Consider the following 12,212-nt stretch of genomic DNA (forward strand, 5'->3'; position numbering starts at 1 on the left):
AAAATTGTTCGCTAATAACCCGTAGTTCCAGGAAAAATGGTAACGAAGCCCTACATTTGTCTCGAAATATTTTTCCATTTACTTTTCGATCAGTGAGCGGAGATATTGATTTAACATTGTTACAAAGCCACACATGCTGTGCTAACATCGCCAGGAACTTGCAGTTGTAACCTTTTACTTACAGTCGGCGTCCAAGTTTTCAGGACCACGGGTCTGTAGGAACTACGAATTAGAGGGCACGCCGGGTCAAAGACATGAAAAGACGAAGACAAGCGACTGTCTTTGTCCCGGTGCTACCTTTGATTCATAGTTACACGGAACACGTCCCCATTAGCCCGGGTTCGAACTCTGTGGAAACGTTGGATTTCCGAGCAGTTTTCAAGCGAAGTTACTAAAACGGTAGAACTCTGTATGTTGCTCACATGTACTGGTGCACGCTGGAGACCCTCATACCTCGGTGCATGCCCAGGCTGCCGAAATATTCAGCTTCATCCCAGGTCCCGCGGTCTGTAGCCTTTTGACACCGACTATGCTCGTTAAAGAACTCGCAAATTGAAGTGCGCGTAATTTCTCATGTTGCAGAATATTCAAACGGGCCATGGTGTTTAGGAGACGCGACGGTCTGTTGACTACAATAACGGAGAAGTGAACTCGGCTTAAATAAATATTGGGTAGAATCCCTTTCCCATTGCCCCCTCCCCCCTTTATTTTGCGCCATTTTGGTATACGCCATGAAAAGGATCTGATGAAACTTGTGAAGCTAGGTCGTGTCTAAAAAAGTCTCCTTGTACGCGAGATGGAAGGATACATCTGTACGTTAAAGAGATGCTAAGTTACTATGAATATCAGGTTGAGCCTTACTATAGTCGGATACAACTTTAGAAAAAAGGAGAGGCCCCGCCCAGATGACTGAAGCGCGACAGCCGAGTGCCTCCGCGGCTAAAATAGTCCCGCTAGAAAAATCGTGCTCCTGAAACGCGCAATTCTCGGTATAAATAAGGACTATTGTATTTTGATGACTGGTTTAGCAGAGCTCTCATGTGCTACAGCACATGCCGGATAGCGACAGAAAAATAACCCCGTGCCTTCTACAACGCTGCCCGTCGTCTGCTCTTTAGCTTCATCGCAAGTCACAAAAGTAGAAAGAGCAACTCTGCGTGGCTTTTGCGCTTGTTCGCATGTACACGGCGTATCTACTACTCGTTTTCCAAGCTTAAAATAAATCAGTTGCTATTGAAAAAGTACTTATATAAAACAATGCGTTTATCGCTGATGCACAGAGCTGACGCGACTTGGCCCAGTTCGAAGCGCGGGCCGCCATCTTCTCCGTCGGCGGGGTCACCGGCCGTCTGGCTCATGCCGTCAGTCCAGAGTGCGCGCCCATTGGTGGATGCTCGTGTGCATCCGCGTCGGAGGAGTAAACGCCCCCTTTTTTCTAAAGTTGTATCCGACTATAGTGAGTTACGCTTCTGGCAATAGCAAAGTGCGCACTAGGCTTACTGCAACAGGAAGCTTGGTAGGCCGGCATAAAGGGGTGCAAGAGTATAATAGGAAGGTGGCGGCGCTGATATGAAGCTCCCACGTCAACTTGGCCTGAGGTCAGGATTCTAAATGTACAAATAGCGCGACATTGGACGAGGACATAAATAAACGAACAGACGAGGACAACAGTTTACGTTACTGTTCGTACTGTTTATGTCCTTGTCCAAAGTCGCACTGTTACGCTTTGAATCCTTCAGAATCGACTAACCCGATGTGTGACCTTACCAAGTGACGTCGGGAAATTTGGCAGCGTCTGCACACGTCTCCTTAAACTGTTCATCGCCAAAGAAGGACTATATTTCCCAAAGAAATCAAAGACTCTAACTTGCAAGTTTAGAAAATCCTTTCGCTGCCAAAGCGGTTCAAGTGTGAAAAACGATTCTTTTATACATATGGGATTATTATTTGGCGAGTGGCTCTCTCTTTCCCATTTTCTGGAAGAATGTGATAGCCTAATATGTGCGAGGGATGTGAATTTTGTGGTTATGGCAGGTTTTGGCGCATTCTCAGGCACTCATTTGTCTTTGACAGCGAAGCTGTTGAGGGGAGTTTCACAAAACTTTTCGTCTGGTCAAGGCCGGCGTGCGACGGCGTGGTCGATATAAATAAATGGCAGCATGTATGTGCTGATTTTTTTTAAGCCAGTAAACTGTATTTTTTGTTCGTAGCGTCTTGTTATGCCGGCTCCACGTTAGAGGACAGCTGTAATTTATTTCATGCTCGGCTTGCAACTCCGTGGAAGCTACGCAAGTCACCGAAATTGTAGAAGCTACGCAGGTGCTGGTGGCGGTAGTAGATGTCTCTTATTTCGTATACATGGGCGCGATCTTCCCTCTTGGTGGTTACCACCTGGGGAGGAAATGAAAGGGGACGGAGTTCTAAGGGGGGTGACTACACAGGAAGTTCGGTCACCAAAATTTATCGCTCAGTGTCTTTTCATGCTTACAAACCGAGTTCCTAGAGGACTTCCAGTTAAGCCCTCAGCAGCAACGCAAGTTACAATAGCCTATAAACTTACAGGAACCTCCAGCTGGTACCAGTTTTGTTGGGGATTTCGAGTGTTTGAGCATGAATTGTATTGTTAAGAACAAAAAAAAAAAAGCCCACACATGAGTTCGACGCATGGCGCACGTTCTTTATATCTGAAAACATCAAGGATATGTGCCTACGGTATACTATGCGGCAAAATACTTCTTTTTTCATGGCTAACTCGACTCTCGAAAATGGCTGACCGGAAGTTCTCTAGGGTCATAAACGCACTGTTGCCACATCGCATATGAAAAAGGTCAATAGGCATCGCTGCGCGCCAACGGCGTTCGCTCGCGCGAGCGTGTACGTGAGGCCGTCGCGACGGCTGCAACCATGGGTACAAGTAACAAACCCAAAAAGAAAAAGAAATTAAAAGCAAGTTGGTTGAAAACAACGTGCCAGCAACCGTACAAATACACGGTTTGTTCTTTCTTAAGGACTTTTTTTCCCTTAACACTGAATCTAAGTAAATGTCACTTTCACCTAATGCTCGCAAGAATAGCGATCTATTTGTTGGTGCGAACGCAGCCCTTGCGGAAAGCCTGTTTAGCCTCCACAGCGTTGCACATGACGTATGAAACGGAGCGCAGAAGTTCGCACGGCGGTGGTGATAGCGTCATGGTGATTCAATGCCGGCATGCGTAGGGGCCGTCGCTAAGAAAAGTCAGTCACGACCACGCTCAAACGAGTTCGAGCGAGGCTGTCAGCCAGCAAACAGGCCCTTAGCGCTTTAGTGTGCGTGAGAACTCGCTTAATGCAGCTTCACTGTCTTCGATCTGTCAGTTGTCAGAATGGTATACATAAGTGAAAGGCAGCTTTTATTTTATGCATTAAGGCAGCCCTTCCTCGCAATAAAAGAAAGACATGAATACAATAAAACAGTAGCATATTACTGAAGCCCTAACTAAATGATCGATATGCAATTTCGTTGAGAAAGTCTCCTCTCTGCTGGGGTGCCTAAACTAAACGTACGCTCCTCAAGTATATCCGAACACTAATGATTAGCAGCGCGGGATGAGCAGAGATAATGAGTCGTTGAAAATCACGGCTGACGTAATTCATTGATTTTATTTTCAAAAATAGGATAAAGGAAAACACCGCGAAAGTACGTTGTCTTTTCTTCGGCGCGACGTCTACCACGGCTGTTGTAGCGGTCGTCCGTTCCACAGAGGTCGAACGAGACCTCTTGGTTCCAAAATGTTCACCAGTTCACTCGCATGTCGCGCCAGTGACTCGCCGCGGCGTCCAGCTCAAGCCATCCGTCCGACACAATGCACGCACATCCGAATATTGCGATGGAAGTCATAATTGAAGATATGCGTAATGTCTTCTATGTCTAGCACTGCACCTTTCCATCCCGGAGGTCCTCAAGTGCTCGCGCGCGGTCACGCTGCTCCCTGCCTCCGTTGTTGGAATCGCAGTCGATACCAGACACGACAGGACAAGTCCGCACGTCATGCGATCCATCACAGTTTTTGCGCCTAGAAAGAATGACGTTGTCTTGAGGTTGCATAGAACGGGAGAAGGCGAGATTCTCCCATTTTTCACTTTCATCACAAGGGATGACCTTCCGTGTGACAATATGCCCGGCGGCTAAGTCCAGTGATCCGATCAACGCCTGGAAGAGATTGTTGCGTAGCTGTTCGGAGGGACGACGCACCACCTCTGGCCAAGCGGCACTTGTAATCACTGTCTGACTGTCCAGCCTGATGCCCAACATGACCTTCCTAGTCTGCACTTCAGAGCCCACGTCCTGCATGCGGTCCGCTTCATCCATAACAAGAAAAGTGGTGCATCCGAGGTCGATGACCTTGTTCATGGCTAGGTCGTTGAGCCGGCCAGGAGTCACGACGTCATCTACGCACTTTGCTGAACGCCATCGATCTGCTCTCGCTGACTGCCACCGCTATAAATGCATACGAACCTGATCCCTTGGCAGTTCTTCGCTTCCCGCTCAATTTGTTGGGCAAGTTCGCGTATCTGGGTCAGGGCGAGACAAGTAGGGCCCTTGCTCAGCTCGATTGGAAGAGCCTGGCTGTCGACGTGGACCAAGGCTGCAGGTAAGAGGAATGCCAGAGTCTTGCCTGTACCCTTTTGTGCAATAGAAATCATGTCGTGACATCGATGCAGGATTGGCCAGGTGTTGCTAAAACACCGAGACTGTTTTTTGAAATTGTCTAAGATTGCTAGATACTCGAATGATGTGAATGGGTCAGATGCTACGCTCGGGGGTGGACGTTCCTGCGCTCCGGGATACTTGGAAACTACATCGTTGTTGGCTGACCTGAATTCACCCACCTCCTGAGCCGTCACGCATGCAACCTCGGGATCCTCGGCGTAGAAATTATTCCCCACTGGTAAAAAATCTGCCCTGGACATTCTTTCCTCTTTGTCGCTTTTGGCAGGCAGCTTGGCCCATTCAAGCGAAGTCCGTGGCTCCTCCTTGGCGGGATCTTCTTTGGTGACAGAGGACCGCGTTGGCGCCATACTTGCGTCCACGGTGCTTGCGTCTCTCTCTCTTCGCGTGAACAGTCGTGTCAGCGACGGCGTAAACCAGATCTTCTTACGGAAGTCCTCTTGCGCAGCGGCGGCTGCAGGTCGCCTGTCACTGAAGATAATCGTATTCTTGCTCTTCGTAGCGTTGGTGTTGCCGGCAGCCGTCTTACACGGGCAGATGGTACTTATCGCTGACGTGGACGAACTACGACATGGGCCTGGCTGGCAATGTCCCGGCCGGCGCGTTCGAAAGCAGCGCGTGCCCCGAGAAGCTCGCGCTGCAGGTCGAGGAAGACGAGGAGGCAAAAAAAATTATTTGGCTCTGAGAACGTTGTTCGCAATTCCAAGACGCACTGTCGAGTAAAATGTCTGTAGTTGGTGCTTATTTTGAAATAATACAAAATGAATAACAAGCTGATGCGTGTGCTTACAGCTAGCGCCACCCATACTTTTTTGTACGCACTGTGACCATAAAGCTTCCTACGAAAACCCCTAAAATTGCCAGCGGGAAATGTGCCGCTTTCTTCGACTAACTATATCGAATTTTCTGGGGCAACGTCAATGCAAATTAATATTCGCAGCCTTTTCGTTCCGGAGGTCCAGACGTGTTAGTTATGCTAGTTGGCCGCTAGCGCCACGGCTACAGCGTTAAAGGCCGGGTAGTGAACACGATTATAGTAGAAGAAAACGACGCGGATGTGCCCGCAGTGTTCGCAAGCGGCCGTGTGTGTAAGTGAAGTCCTAATAAATATTTTATCGCGATAACAATTATACGGACGCTCTAAGCACATTCGCTGCGTTGGCGCCGTGGTTAATGGTGTCCCGCTTCCGACGGTGCATGCGTGGCTGGCGCGCGGAGCTTGCATAACGACGAAACGAAGTGGACGCGTGATCAACGCTTCTCTCACTTGGCTCGGGGTCACCGTTTTGCCTTCCGCTACTGGCATTAGCGGTGCACATTAGCGTTCCTTTTGAGATTCTGTGTGTATGCAGTAGTGAACGGACAGTAAACTTCAAGCTAACGTTAGCTAATATTTCTGTAAATGCTGATTGACACCGGCGGCTCTTTCGCCGATGTCATCTTGCGCACTATGCAGGTACAACGCCTCCAACGCCGCTGGCAGCTCTCCTAATCACACCAGCTTTGTGAGCTGTCTGGCAGCTGCCAGGGCGCTGTTCCTTTTGCCAAGCAGCAGTTTTTTTGTTTTTTCGCCAAGTTGCAACCGCGTATAGCTATAACACCATCCGACGAGTTCGAGCGCAGCGGTAATTAAACCTTGCCATCGCTACCAGCTAGTTCGTTGCCCTATGGACGAAACTGCCATGATAGTTTGGTATTTCCTCCCGCGCAAGCAACTCGTATAAATCGTATGTCTGCATTGATGAATAAAGTGTAAAAGTAGGAAATAAACAAACAAATTCGTGCCGTCGCAGTTACGACACACAATTGAAACGGGATATTCAACAAAGGAAACTTTGGTGCTTATATTTTTCGAGATGTAATCAATTTTTATGAGCCAAATAAACAATTTCTTTTTTTAAGAAAGCCAGTCCAAACTGAATTAATATCGCTGTTCAGACTCTCTCTTAAAGCAGAATGTAGACCTGAACTGGTACGTGCACCACACACACAAGCGCGCGAAATCCACTACACTCTTAAAGCAGTGGCACCCCTTGGGGTGTATATTTGCCTCACGACGATAATCGTCATCTGCCCCGCTTGCGTCTCCTTTCTTGAAAACGCTGCGCTCGCTACTTTCCTGTCGAGAACGCTGTGTCACGCTGATAACGAGCATGCCGTTCGTGATTTGGAAGTACCGGGCTCGCAGCGTTAAATAAAGGAAATGCGGGCCACACAGATGACGATTATCGTTGTGAGGCAAATATACACCCCAAAGGCTGCAAATGTTTTAAGATTGTAACCCGTATGTAAACGCACCTGTGTTGCGAGCCGAGGTTCAGCAGCGAGCTCGCAAGGGCGCAAGAGCTGCGGCGCCGTTGCCGACGTTGCCCGCAGGCCCGGGCAGCGGGCCTCATTGTGTCTCGTCGAGCCTTGTGAGTCTCATGGAGGCATGTATCGCGTATGCGAATGCTATAGGCGGTTTAATTGGACGCCGTTCAGATTCCAGACACTGCCGCAGTCCAAGAAAGTCCAGTAGCTGACGTCGCACGCGTTCAGATTGCAGACACTGCCGCAGTCCAAAAAAGTCCAGTAGCTGACGTCGCACGTCATGTCGCGTGTTTAAGGTGTTCCTCAAAACAGGCTGTGAGGTTGTAAAGCGACTAAAAATACACAGTAATTTGTCTAAGGCCTCGCGACAACGCCACATGCGAGATGCAATGGCGGGCTGGGCAAACAAATTTGAAAGAAATAGTGTCTAGTGCGAACGGCATTCGGGCGGATGTGTGAAGGCCCGTTCGATCACCGCGCGGCGTACGAAAGTTACGCGCAGTCGTTTCGGCGAGTAGTTGTGCTCAACTTGCAACGAGTTCGATCTACACAGACCGACTCGAGAACGCTCAACAACGCCCGCCTGATGGGCGCCATGCGTTCAGCACGAATTTAAGCAGATGTGCCGTGCTGCGCATAATAACAGGCACTACTTTATGATGAAGCAATTTTCACGTGCAACTGCGGAGACGTTAGCAGTAATTAAGGTATTGATCTTGATACCTATGATCTTTCTACTGAAATACTCACTCCCGATACTATTGAGTCTTGGAAAATTCCGCCGACAGATCAAACTACTTGTAAACTCTGCTAAACTTCTAGGCTTGTTTTACCTATTGTGCACTTGTTACTGAAAAACACGAAAATGGAAGTCGTTTTCTGCGACAGCGTGCTTTTGTTTTCACGAAAGCTTCCTGGTGAATGCATGGTTTCTTTCTTTCTTTCTTTCTTTCTTTCTTTCTTTCTTTCTTTCTTTCTTTCTTTCTTTCTTTCTTTAGCTTCGCCAACGCGTATTAAGTGACTTGGCGTAAACCGCATACAAGTACATGAGCTGAATATACTATACGAGTGGCGTCAAGGATGTTTCTAACAGCCTGGCAAGAATATTTCTTTTTTCTACAAATACACTTATGCTAACACAAACATTGTCAATGCTCCTAAATTTGGTTTATCGATGCCCGCGCCTGTAAGATCATACCTCTTTAAATTATAGCACAAACAGGCCTTTACATGACAAATCATTGTAATGACTATAGTACTTCTAGAGCGGGAGAAAATATTCATAAATTTGTCACCGAGCAATAGTAAATGAAAAAAAAATTGACGGATCCCACGCACTGTGAGAATCGATGTAAGCGAAGCTTTATATGCTGTTTGCTTGGATTGACGATACTTAGTGGTGATGTTGGCGGCGAATGTGTAACTTCCTCAACGTTTAGTCCAATACGAGAGTGCCGAGTTGATGGTAAACGTTACCTTGCGTGCACCACTGCTGTATGTCTGCGTAGTTCACAGAACACACAGGAAGACACGTTTGCTTGAGGCGCTTGAGGCGTTGTTGTACGTCATTGTTCATAATCGCTGAGAAGATTTAACATTATCATCGCCTCACATGGCACATTGCATCGTGGCAGAAGTGTTCAACTGTAATTGGATTATGGGGCTGTACGTGATACAATTAATAATTATGATTGTATGTACGCATTGTATACTAACATTCGCGGTCTGCACCATGTTTCACTGCGTAGCGAAGACGCTCCTGTTCCACGGAGTTGACAATAAATAACCAAACGCGCTTTGATTGAGTGTCATAGTTTATAAAAATTGAATTTTTTGTCAGGAGGAAGTTGCAAGCATCGATTTAATAACGAACGCTTTGAGCAAATGACGAACTTAATATGCCGTAGGGCACGAACAGCGCAAGCAAAATTGCCATAGAAGCGTTTTCTTGAGGAAAACGTTCTATTTTAGCACTCAGTTCCAAGTGATCACTTGAAGAATTTGCTAAATTAATGATGACGAATTAAGGGGAGACTGACTTAAAGGCAACTTTAATTTCATGCTATGCGTTTCGTTTTCTTACCGCGTGCCGCTGCGCTCAAGTTCTAGATGTAGCTTCACCTCACAGACGTTGTGTTTGCCACTGTGCATCCTTTACAGGGAGAGCGAATATAGTGGAAATGGGTCGTCGTTGGACTGGTGGTGGGCTACAAGTTAGGGGGGGAGAGGAGAGGGATAAGAAACACGTTCGCCAGAGCTCTCAGAAGTGATCAAGTTGCAAACTAAGAAATTCAAATAAGGCTTACTTGTACTTTGTCCCCTGCCTCGACTGAATGAGGGTGATGGTGTGAACGTCTTAAGGAACAAAAGAAAAACTACGCAGATTTCGCGCAGTATCATGCGACGCATTTTTCAGGCAGCCCGCTGTGTAGCCTCGTTAGAGATTTCAAAGTATTCTACCAGATGCAGTGGCGGGAACAACCGAGAGCGTTTAGGAAAAAATTTTGTAGCCGGTAGAATAGTAGTTTGTAGAAGCAGCCTCCACCTTTTTAGCAGGTGGTCAAATAAAAGAGAGGTTAAAACACAAATATGCTGTCCCAATTACAAACACATACCCTTATAATTGCCGCAGATGGGTAACATAACAAGCAGTCGGAAAACACAGACTTGATTGCTGACTAAAATGGATATGCTGACTGAATAACGAATAATGATAAAACTGTGTACTACATGCTATAGTTAGCAGCAAGCAGCCATCCGCTAAACGGAACAAAGAATTTTTAAAACTCTACTACATTCACAGTACTATTCAAAAGGTGGCTCTCCTGCGTCAGGAGATAATTTATAGTTGCTACACTGGCACAGAAAACACACAAAAAGAGATAAGTATTAGCATACTTTGCCATCATGCCATGGCTGCTACAAATTGTCTTTCAAATGGGAAGCTGAATACTACAATATGCAGTTCTCTGAATGAAAACAGACTGGGATGTACAATTACTTATTCAGCAATGGGGCTTTATACAGGGCCATGCCTGTTTTAGAGGCAGTCAAGAAGTCAGGATACTAATAAGAGAAATACAGTGTAAACCCGTTGATACGCTCTTAGATGGACCACAAGAATGCATTATCAGGAAAAACATACATACGATAAGACTTACGGCAGCCATACTGATGAGACAAACAGCTACTCAAACAAAACCTTCTCTGAAGCTGAATAGGAAGCCACCATAATATTATCACTGCCTGATTATATCAAAGCTGGTTATCAGTGGCTGGTAGTAGATTGAACATTGCACTTTCTTAGAGCAGTAGTAGCCGCGAACCACGCTAAATGAGGTTTGCAATGTCCATATGGAGCTTGGGTTGAATCTTCGATTACCTTTTTATTGCGATGACATTTATATTGTTACGTAGGAAGACGCATAGGAAAAGCTATATACAAGTATATTTACAACGAAATACGCCGCACTTGGCCAAGAGGCGACAGCCCGCGCTAGCCTCTAATCGTCGTCGTCGTCTTCACACTGCTCGCTTCCTCGTCATCGCAAACACTGTTCCGTAGCAATATGAAGACTCCAGGCAAATTTCCGCTGTCGGCGTCGCCGTGACATTCCATATGAAATCCAAATGCGATAACATTGCGGCCGCGTGCCGTATGCTGTAGGTGTGAAGGAAAGCATGCGAGAGTGAACCGAGGATGGTGGCTTAGCGCAGCGGCGTCTTCTGCAGCGCGCAAGGAAGGAAGGAAGGTGGGGAGAGTGCGCGCCGGCTTTTCGAGCACGCTAGCTGGAGCGGGAAGATGTGGGCTAAGTGAGGCGGAAGGAACAAGGGCAGAGTAACGCGCGTGTCCGCTTCCATTCCGGCCGAGGCGCTGCTGAGTGCGGCCGCGCGCGTCCCGTCTTGGAGGCGCCCAATCCGCGATGGGTTCGAAGGCTAGCCGTCCGAGCATGGCTGATGGCTTCGTGCGCGTTGTGTTCTCGCGCGCCTAGTTCGCGTTGAAGCGAGAGGCTGCAAGAAGAGGAATTCGCTCGCCGCTGCTGCCGCTCTTCATCCTGCCAGCGTTCCGACAGCGAGCGTTCGCGGTCACCGAGCGAGATGTGCCCATTTTTGCCTGCGCTTAACTTAATTAGTAAGCTAATCTTTAGAGCAGTTTTACAGCTTATAAAACTACTAGCCTTACTGCGTATAGCTGTCTAATAATTTCCCATCGCAATCAATGCTTCGCCTTTCGGCCGAGACTGCGACATTTTTTTGCTAAGACTCATATCAGTTTCCACTCAGCCTTGTATATCGAAACAACCGCGCAAGGTATCGAATGTAATGACATAGCGTCTGACACCACACCCGCGTGACAGAACGCGGGTGTGGTGCGACCCATAGTGCCTTCGTCCATCTCCTCTTGGCTTGGCTTTCAACTTCGTGAGCCGTGTTCAGATCGGCGACAGGGGACGAGCTGAACACTACGATGGCGATACTTTCGCGCCGCGCGACGGGCTCTGCGACGTGGCCGCTTTCAGCGGTGGTGCGCGACGTAACAGGAAAGAGAAATGTAACATGCGGGAACTTAGTACTTACGCGCCTAGGACACCAAACGTCGCCGGTGCTTCAGAGGGTAAGAGCCGGCCAAACGTGACAGTGGAGGTTGTCAGTGAAAAAAGAATAATACTAAAAATTGACTAGCATAAACGCAGCCATAAGATGGTGATGTGCATGGCGACGATCCTAATTACTAAGTGGGCCTCACCAATCAGCTCTAAATGCCGCCATTACCAAATTCGACAACATAGCGGAATTTGACTATGTCCAGAATAGTACCCTCGGTCGGCAGTGGGCTCTCATGGTTATGCATAGCGCGCCGGGCGGTGCATCAGTAGTAAAGCGTGACCCAGTGGAAAGCTGTAAACGAGTGAACAAATAATATCCACTCATTATTTCGCGATAAACCACTTTCACGTGATGCCATTTTACACTGCGTTTATCGCAGCTACAATTTCCGCAAATGCGAACTTCGCGTTTCCCTTTCACATGCACCGATCGTGGCTGAGGTTTTACAATTTGCGAGCGCCTAGCGGAAGCCGCGTAAAAACAAAGTAAAACAAGTTAAAAACTGTTTTTCCGAAACCTTTTTTTTTTCCCCCGTTAGAGCTCGTTACTTTATCAAAGCAAAATTTAAGCAGGCAGGCCACAGTGA

General features: G+C 47.5%; 1 protein-coding gene across 1 annotated transcript; it reads right to left on the reverse strand.

Moving 5' to 3' along the window:
- Positions 1 to 4,428: 4,428 nt before the first annotated feature.
- On the reverse strand, positions 4,429 to 5,058 carry LOC139055824 (probable ATP-dependent RNA helicase DDX53). Its single transcript, XM_070533368.1, has one exon. The coding sequence runs from the start codon at positions 5,056 to 5,058 to the stop codon at positions 4,429 to 4,431; it is 630 nt and encodes a 209-aa protein (XP_070389469.1).
- Positions 5,059 to 12,212: the final 7,154 nt, after the last annotated feature.

The sequence above is a fragment of the Dermacentor albipictus genome, chromosome 2 (assembly GCF_038994185.2).
Source record: "Dermacentor albipictus isolate Rhodes 1998 colony chromosome 2, USDA_Dalb.pri_finalv2, whole genome shotgun sequence".
Classification (NCBI taxonomy): domain Eukaryota; kingdom Metazoa; phylum Arthropoda; class Arachnida; order Ixodida; family Ixodidae; genus Dermacentor; species Dermacentor albipictus.

Coding starts and splice junctions, on each gene's coding strand:
- LOC139055824 (XM_070533368.1), bottom strand. CDS start 5,058: ATGGCGCCAACGCGGTCCTCTGTCACCAAAGAAGATCCCGCCAAGGAG.